The sequence below is a fragment of the Zeus faber genome (genome assembly GCF_960531495.2).
Source record: "Zeus faber genome assembly, chromosome: 19".
Classification (NCBI taxonomy): Eukaryota; Metazoa; Chordata; class Actinopteri; order Zeiformes; family Zeidae; genus Zeus; species Zeus faber.
Window position 1 is genome coordinate 19,246,190 of NC_137206.1, and position 10,022 is coordinate 19,256,211.

At 40.0% G+C, this 10,022-nt stretch overlaps 1 protein-coding gene across 1 annotated transcript; it reads left to right on the forward strand.

The window, feature by feature from the left end:
• Window positions 1-667: 667 nt before the first annotated feature.
• Window positions 668-4,913, forward strand: LOC307245010 (solute carrier family 22 member 13-like; the record flags this gene model as incomplete). The annotated part of the gene is made up of 10 exons (XM_080020421.1): window positions 668-1,042; window positions 1,552-1,655; window positions 1,746-1,900; window positions 2,482-2,653; window positions 2,740-2,860; window positions 2,951-3,045; window positions 3,181-3,395; window positions 3,493-3,601; window positions 4,138-4,350; window positions 4,838-4,913. 10 exons carry the CDS (start codon window positions 668-670, stop codon window positions 4,911-4,913), a joined length of 1,635 nt encoding a protein of 544 aa, XP_079876547.1.
• Between the last annotated feature and the right edge of the window lie 5,109 nt (window positions 4,914-10,022).

Here is a 10,022-nt window from a genome sequence, read left to right on the forward strand (position 1 = left end):
AATTAGGCAGAGTTGTTGAGTTGTTGATCTTAAGGAAAGCAACAGCCTCAGCAATTGCCGGTCCAGTGTTTCCCGGACCTGATTAACTTTGTTTTTCAATACATGTCCGATGTTTACGTTTTCCATGTACATGTTCATTGGTTCTATGTTTAATTGTCTCCCCCGTGGTGAATCTCCCCCTGGAGAGGAGTGATGAGTTGTTTATAGACCAAACATGATAAACAGTTCTACAAAGAGGGGGGTTGGTGGTGGTCCTGTACAACAAAACTGTGCTCTTGTCATCCTACAGGTCCTCCACAGGACAGAGTTATTGCAGCAGTTATTGATGATTTCAGAATTAATAAAGAGTTGCATTGCAGGTTGAGAACTTGAACTTCACTTGCAGACTAACTTTGTCCGGGTTGCAAGAGCTTCCAAATACTCTGTGTTGTATGCCCAGCATGCTGACAGCACAGGTTAAAAAAAGAAAAGAAAACGACAACTTAACTTAACAGCTCATCCTTAATTCTAAACTTGTTTGCTTCTTAATTTGATCTTTGTAAATAAATGTTCTAGGTAAACATCTTGTAAATTCTTGAAAGTTCAGAGTTCAGATTTTGCTGGAAGAGCAGAATGTGTTAAAAGGCTGAGGGCCTCGCAGCTTCTTGTCACCCGGGCTTCTGTCAGGATGAGTGGTTTTGGGCACGTGCTGAAGGAGATTGGGGAGTTTGGTCCGTTCCAGAAGCGTCTGCTGGTGACATTATTCATCGCCAACTTCTCTCTGGGTCTGGACATGTTCCTCTACGTCTTCACGGCTCTGAGCTTCCCTCACCACTGCAACACTGACTGGATTTCTGCAATCAATCCCAATCTGACTCAGGAGAAGCGGCTGAACCTGACGCTCCCTGTTGACCAGCATGGAGAGTATGAATCGTGTCGGATGTTCTCACCTGTGGATTTGGATTTGGAGACTATCGAGGCATATGGGATCAATAGCACCACGGGGTGTTTAAATGGATGGATTTACGATGCTGCAGAGGGCGCCACCAGCTTTGTGACTGAGGTTTGTGAATGATGTAACGACTGATTAGTCCAAGCTTGTATTATACTATATATTAATATTTTATTATCATACCTCTAAAGTTACTCCAGCCATCTTGGCAATGTGTAAAAATAGATTGTTTATCATCCTACACTGAAAATGTATTGCATTGGTGAGGTTTAACCAATTTAAACTAAATATTGGATGCACTTAAAAAGAACGGCATCCTTTGTAAAACCTATTCTAAACTAAAACATGCATGGTAATATCTTTCCGGCACTTTATAAGAAATAGTTATTCAATATACTTGCGTTATGCATGTTATGCATGTGCTCCTCTACATGTTGTTTCCATTGTTGATGGCAGGGTCCGCCTTTCCTTGCAAGAATGCAGAGTTTCAAATGAAATTCTGGGACTTGACGTAATCCAACACCCAACACAGACGAGCTGATGCGGTTGAGAACAGAGGTTTGCGTTTTTTGTTTTTTTTAGTTGGAAATATTCAAAAGGCATCCTGTTCCCCTTCTCAGTTTGATCTGGTGTGTGACCAAAGTAGTCTGAGGGAGGCCACCCAGTCCATCTACATGGCCGGACTCCTGGTTGGAGCGCTGGTGTTAGGGCCCATGGCGGACAGGTACGGCCTCCAAAAAAATCTTGATGCTCGATTGTTCCACTTACACTCCATCCAGGTTGTAGGTTTTATGTTTTTCTTTCATGTCGGCAGGTTCGGCCGTCGCTTCGTGGTCCTGTTCTCTATGCTGCTCCAGCTGGGCTTTGGTCTTGGCAGCGCCTTTTCTCCAAACATCTACGTGTACATGGCGCTCCGATTCGTAGTGGGAACCGCAGTCTCTGGCGTTCTGATCAACACCTTCGTCTTAGGTGGGTGGCTACTCTTCAATTTGACCAGATTTGTTTTGGCCAAGTGAGGACCACACCCATTAACCCTTTGTTAGATATTTGCGGAAGTTGCGTTAAACCACATATTATGATGTTTTCAACCGACAAAAAGCCACAATGGGTCAGTTTGGCAGATGGTTTTATCTAAATCAGGGCTTAAATAATCCCAGAGTTTAAAAATGCCTTCCTGAGTCATTGCTTAATTTAAGATGAATTAGTCCTAGGTTTTGAAAGACTAGTCAGCTCCCTTTGTCTGGTCTTGGTGCAGGGCTTAGTCCAGATAATCCATTTTCTGTATTGTCAAGGTCGACCTGGAGCCCCACGTCCATTAATCCAAAAAAAACCCTGCCTCTGGCCAGGTGCATTTTAACTTGGTCAAAAAAAAAGTGGTTTCCACAAGGAAGATTAGAGCTAATCTAGACTAGGGCAAGTCTGAGACTATTTTAAACCATGACTGAGAAACATCCATTTCAGTTAGTCCAGATTAAAAATATGATTTAGTCTAAGATTGTACAAAGCCAAGATACAGTCAAACGGTCTGCATTAATGTCGTTGTCTCAAAGGGGTGGAGTGGACAGGAACCTCCCAACGGGCTCTGATTACCATCACCGCTCATGCCTTCTTCTCCATTGGACTGGTGGTGATGTCGGGCATCGCCTACGGGATCCGCCACTGGAGGGTCCTGCACCTGGTCTTGTCCAGCCCCATGGTCCTGGCTCTCGGCTACTTCTACTGGTGAGTCCAACCCCCGTGTCCTCATGAAATTTAGGCTGAAATGTTTCGAGGGATAAAGGTTATTCAAGTGTTGTCTAACCCTCCAGGTTCCTCCCAGAATCGGCCCGCTGGCTGGCGAGCCTGGGCCGGCAGACGGAGGCCAGGGCAGAGCTCCGACGGGCGGCCAGGATCAACGGAAGGGAGGCCCCGGAGGCTCTGCTCGACAAGGTGTGAGCTGCATAAAACAACACTTCAACACTGCAAAAGAAATCAACGTGTGATACAGTATATATTAATTAGAACCATTTATTTGTTTAGTTGGACATTGAGGGTCCGTCCCAAACAGGAACCATGCTGGACCTCTTCAAGGTTCCCAATCTAAGGAAGCGTGCTCTCTTAATGAGCTTTGTCTGGTGAGAATATTCTTGTCATTGAACTTCCTAATGAAACCCAATACAATCCCTAATACCATGGCAAATGATCCCTTACGGTGAAAATATGCATTTATTTTCTCTCTATCATTTTTTCTGTTGTGATCTCTCCATTAGGTTTTCAACCAGTCTGGTCTATTATGGGCTGGGCCTAAGTGTTGGCAATTTTGGCCTGGATATTAACCTCACACAGTTAATTTTTGGTATTGTAGAAATACCAGCAGGACTTGGCACTATTCTGATCATCGAACACATAGGGAGGAGATGGACTACGAGTGTAGCCTTTTTTTTCTCAGGCTGTGCTTCCCTCCTGATCCTTGCTATTCCAAAGGGTAACTTTCAGCAACAGACCATTACATCCATAATTACATACAGTGGTTTTATGATATTTTTCTAATGTACATTATTGTGATTTATCTTTGCACTCAGACCTTCCAATCGTGGTGACAGTCATCGCTGTGCTCGGGAAGTACGCTTCTACATCTTTATTTTCCACCATCTATGTTTATACCGCGGAACTGTACCCCACTGTCATAAGGTATTCACACAAAACACGAGTGATGATGAACCTTTTAAAGTAGTAATCCGTGAGATCATTTTGTTTAAAATATTAATATATAAAATATTGTGCATATCATGGTTGGTCCATTTTTTCTTAACTGGCAACTCTATACACAACACTACACAGCTATTTAATGAATTAGTGTGATGCATGTGCTCCTCTACTGTATATTCCGTTTTCCATTATTGGTGGTGGGGTCCGCCTTTGATAGGGCACGCACAAGAATTGAAAGGCAACTGCAGGAAATTTGATAAAGCAGTTGTGTTCAGTAAAAATGAACAAAATCAATCGATCAGAAGAAGGGATACTTTAGAGAAAAGAAAGTGGCCGTCTTTGAGTGAGGACTAGAGTAAATGAATGTTGTAGAATGCTAGAAAAAATAAATCAGAATCCTGGGATTCAGCGTAATCCTTCCCACACAGACGATCTTCCGGATTGCCACTTTGGCCTCAATCTGTCCACCAGTGTATCTCAGATTACAGAGTGTTCTCCTCCATGTTTTTCCTTCCCAGGCAGAGTGCCGTGGGTCTGAACTGCATGTGCGGTCGTGTCGGGGGGATCCTGGCCCCGCTGATCCAGCTCCTGGGGGTCCACCACGCCGCCGTCCCCATGGGGCTGTTCGGGGCCGTCTCCCTGGCCGGGGGGCTGATCAGCCTCCTGCTGCCCGAAACCCTCCACACTGAGCTCCAGGACCACACCCAACAAAGCAGGTCTCACCCCACAAAGTATGGAGGAGAAATCATTTCAATCAGTTTTTTGTTTTTTTTGTAAACTATAGATTACATTGAATACTTGATTCGTCCCCAGAGGGAAGGTGTGGGATCATCGCAGCTAAAATAAAACAGGCACTAATAATAAAGTGAAAATTTTAACTAGAAAATATAAAGACAATTGAAAATATGCAATAACCTACAAATTAGCAATACTATAAAAAGAAACAATGAAGAATAAAAAAAATTGCAATATTCTAACTGTACCACTAAATTATAGTTGTTTTAAATGAATATTCTTTATTAAGTCACATTATATAGTGTGTGTTTTTCTGTTAATTTTACAAACAACATGAGCTCTGTTAAAAGGAACACTAAACTTCCTTTACTATGATCTAACTAAAACTAAACATTGCAAATAATTTTTTTTATAGGTTAGACTTCTTATGATTAGCTAGTTTTGTCTTCTCTTTCAAATTCTGTTTCATATTTTTGCTTTCAGAATGCCAAAAGATGGGTGTTTTGAGAAGGACGTCCACGATAAGCATGAAACAGGAATGATATGCACACAACTATAGATGACACTGAAATCATGAAACATGTTTCATAATTTGTCCTCAAAACATCCAACGACCGAAATGACACAAGAATTTTTACACATTCTTTGTTAGTCGATGAAAAAGCTAAAGTCAGAATACAAGATACGATTCATAAAAGTTATTTCAATGAAAAATGAATTCTGACTTGTGAACACATTTGACATTCAGATGCATTTGATAGCTGGTACACTTGGGCATTACTACAGTGATTATAATTTAAAACAGCGTTTACATATAGACACACTATAATGTCAACATTTTTATAGGCCAATTTAAAAAAAATGACAAGATTGGTTAATTATTCCCCATGCATGGTGCCTCAAACATTGTTTCAGTCTGTGCTGTTGTCATTGACACCATCTTATCTAAATTAACCATGATCGAGGGGCAATCTCACAAAGAATGGATTGCAGACTTTAATGGCACCAGGATTTATACATCAATTGCACCTACTAGCTGCCCGTCTCAACGTCTGATTTACAAAAGTTATTGCACTAATGATATGACAGCGCAAACACGGCCATAAGGTTTTGCAGCTGAGTGCAATTTGTTTTGTTTAGCGTCAGATTGCATGTAGGCCCATCCATGTGGCAAAATATAAATGGTGGCTTTGCACATAGAACACAGTAGGCAGGACAATGGCAGAGAGAAGGAGAAAAATGGGTATCAATGGCTCTGCAGACCCGACAGGGGATGCACAGGGCATTTTATGTTTTGTTCGATTAGGAAATGGGGGAAAATAAATACATCCAAAATAAAAACACTGTTTTAATTTATTTTGTTTGGAGAATGGGGATAGCCCTAATGCATAATGGAGAGGGAGCTGCAGCGCATGGTGGAGAACGGAGAACTCCACTCCAATCGCTCCCTCACCATTACGCATTTGAGTACTGGTGGAGGGGCACCAGATGTGCCATGAGGGGGTATTGTAATTTTTGCAGAATCAATTTTACTGTTTTATCCACAAACTCTTTCCCATTATCTGAAGATATGCGATCTGGAAGTCCCCACCTGCTTATGACCTCACGACACAAGAACTTGGCTTGGCAACTGACTGAGCATCTTTACGCTTGGTTGGACATGCTACAGGCCACTGTGAAAATCTATTTTCGACGACTAACATGTATCTTTTACCTCCTACTGGTCTTATCATATCAACAAAATCCACGACCAACTCACGCATGGGACCTGTCGGAGTTGGAATGTGACCGGGTGGACTCCTCACACCCCTCCGAACATTGTTTTTAAAACAGGTTGTACATCTGCCTATGACATAATCAATAATAATTTGCTCAAGCAAGTTCGGTGCCCAAAAAACCATACTCTTTCGTGATTTTTCTTATTACCTCCCCCCTTGCAACATGGGCTAACCCATGTGCTTCCTGAATCATCAGACCTGGTAGGTCGGGGGTGCTACCATCAGTCCTTCATGATTTCTCCACAGACCATTCGGCTCTTGTGTGGCCCCTTGGTCCAACCATAATTGTTTATCTATGGCTTACGCCGCTTCTTGCATCGAGTCCACCTCTGAGCGTGATTTTATCTTCCATGTCCACTTCATGGGTGACAAGAAGAACCTTGCCTGCTTTGTTTGCTGCTGTAACTGCTTTAGCAGCCTCATTCGCTGCTTTGTTACCTTAAGTATCCCTTGACGTGTCTTTTTGTGTGCTGCACACTTAGCTACAGCTTTTCCTTTGGCTTCATCATTGCATGGAGCAATTTCCTTATCTGAACATTATGCTTCTGTGTCCATGGGTTGTTGTTTGACCCCGATAAGCTACTTTTTCTTCACAGTACTGCAGCTTCTTCCATCATTTCTCCTATATGCTTCTGCTCAAATCCTTCAGCCACCATTAAAGTCACATGTGGCACACTTTTCTCAATATAACGCTCTTTATCAAGATAATCATCAGTGTTTATCTTCATAGCTGCTCTTTACTTCCTCATTCCACCACCAAGAATCCTCTTCTATCGGCTACTCCTGTTAGGGGCGCCGCAGTGCATTATCTACCTACAATTCTTTCTGTTCTGCTCATCTATAAACCTTCTCTTTGGCCTTCTTATCGTCATTCTTCTTATCCACCAACTGTATTTGGTTAAGTTTTCTGAGCGTCTCCTGGTCTTGTTCCTTCCTCCGCTTTAGCCCACATCCGTCTGACTGCTGGGTCGTATCCTCCAATAGCTTCGTCCGAGTCACTCACACTCTCTTCTCCTATTTCCAGGCTTCTGACTTTCTGTCTGTTTCCCAAACGGTTCCTTCTCTTGGTACTGTTAGAGCTTGGATACATCTTTATGGTTGTTGTAGCCTTGCCCGTCTCTATTATTTGCTCATCCTCATCTTTGAAGAGATAGTTGCCCTCCGTTGTCATCACTGGGAGCTGGGGATAAACATCAGTGAACTTCACCTCCTTCTCATAAGGCGGGGGCTTCTTTACAGATGCTGTATGTGAGAAGGGTGCGGTAATCTTCTCCAATTCTCAATTTTTCTCCTTCCTTTTCATTTTTCTTTATTTCTTGTCTACTTTGTTTTTTTTTTCCTTTACAGCTTCGAACCATGTCTGTCCCTCCTTTACGAACAACTGCAGAATGCCAAGTTCTGTTTGTCTTTTCTCCGTGCGTCTCTTTCCTCTTTTTCCTTTCTTTTGATTTACTTTATATGTGGACACAAGCACCTGCATTGTTTTAATCACATCCGGGTAAAGAGTTCCTTCAGCTGGCCACGGTTGTTCAATGTCAGGCCACCGCTTGCTCCATTTTCCTGATATTTTTGTAATATCTTCAATAAGAGGATTATTCTTTTGCACTACATCAATAGGAATGATTACTTTTGTAATTTTTGTATCCATTTCTTTTATTGTAAATCGAATTTATTTATTTAAAAATTATTGATAAAGCACCGTGTAATCACACTCAACCAAAAACAACTGAATTTTCCAACCCCAAAGGACACCAATAGCTTCCCACTTATGAAAGCTACTTCACTTGTTCATGATCTGATACATCTGATCATCCTCAATTATCAAAATGTCCATCAATGTTCACTCTCAAAACAACCTCAATCAAGGTAAACCATACTCAGATAATGAAACCAATATTCACAGCACTCAACCGTATTTAAATCGAATCAGTTTTTCCGCACGTGATCAATCAAATCAAGAATGATCCATTAATTAGGCGAATGCCTTGATTAGTCAGTCCGTTGCCAAGTCTCTTTACTAACTAATTGCAAACGCTATATAAGAAAAATAACTACTGTAATCCTATATGAGAAAACAAGCACTCGTGTAGGTTATACCTAAATGTACACACATATAGGTCAATGCAGGTGTCTATTGAAAAGAGTTTGTGGATAATCCGTACTGGCCTGATTCACGAGATTCAGAATTTCTATGCGTTGTCATCCGCAAGCTCCCAGTGTCTGTGAAGAACTGCCAGATGTCTTGTCATCTGCCCCTTGGATGATCCAATTCAGACACATTCCATCTTCTCTGTCTTTCCCCCAGCTTTCACTCAGCCAAGTAAAAGAGAGGAAGAAAGAAAAAAAAAAAAGAACAACACAAGAGTTCAGTGTCTTAAGACCACTCTAAATTCTTATACATACTCTAATACAATTCAATGAGACATACATTATCAGCTTTTTTATTTCTCGCGCATTTGAAATAAAGCAATGTTTTCTTTTATTCATACGACGCATTTAAATCTAAAGAGTATATTAGTCAATCTAATATCACCTCTACTTCATTATTTTTCTTCTATATTCCTATTTAATTGTATTTCTATTTATTTTATTTTATTTTAATATTCATTTATTTATTTTATAAATATAAATAATCATATTATATCATATTACTTTTCTTTTCTGAATGTGTACATGCATGTGTAGGCAGACTGTTTCGGGTGATTCTAGTCCTTCTCTCAAGAAGGCTAATTTTTTTTATCAAATATATAAAGTCCTGTGAAGGTTCATATCGTTTATCAAATGTATATAACGTCCTTGAAAGAAAAAGGCTCATATATATTTATCAAACGTCCTTTAAAGAAAAAGGCTCATATATATTTATCAAACGTCCTTTAAAGAAAAAGGCTCATATATATTTATCAAACGTCCTTTAAAGAAAACTTTACAAAGTCCATAAACAGGCTCATATATATTTATCACTAAAGGGGCAAGAAATGTTTATTTTATGTATGATTTAACTGCTCACCACATATGTATACCTATTTAATAACCCATGTATTCTATATATCATTTATACATATACACGAACAATACACAAATCTCTTCACATCTCTTTAGCCACGGCACACTCTCACACACCCACAGGCACACTCACACCCCAAAAGGAAAAAGACATGTCTGAACGGCAGCACATCTGATTCTCCAAAAACTTCAACAGCGCTTAACTTTATACTTTAACATCGACTCATGTATACTTTTCTAATTTCATCAAGATTTTCACTTTGGCCAGACTTTTAAATTTTCACTTTGGCCAAACTTTTTATAAATTATCCTTTTAATCAGATTCTTTCAGCATGCAGGTTCAATATGCACTCATTCTTTCAGGCTTTTTCATCTTTTAAGCCTTTAACTTCTAACTCTTTTTGCTTCACTTTTCATCTTTTTCATCTTACTTTAGGCTTTTAACTTTTATCTCTTTTTCACTTTCCATGTTTTTCATCTTACTTTAGACTTAACTTTTATCTCTTTCAATTTTTAATCCTTTTTAATCTTACTTTAGACTTTTAACTTTTATCTTTTTTTCACTTTTCATCCGTTTTCATCTTACTTTAGACTTTTAACTTTTATCTCTTTTTCACTTTCCATCCTTTTTCATCTTACTTCATATAATTTTATTTTGAGTCAGTTCCCCTGGCCAGGGTTATTTCCTCTTTGTTTTTCCTACCTAGATTTGACTATATTATATTTTCATTCAGCCCACTTTCACGCAGCATTTAATGTACACATGTCTTACTTTTTAAGGAGATACGGGCCCTGTCTCCATTAATCTTGCATGGTTATTTAAATAGCTTTTGGCTACTTGTTCTGCCATTCTACAATTACTTTTTACTTCTACTTTTTCCATATGT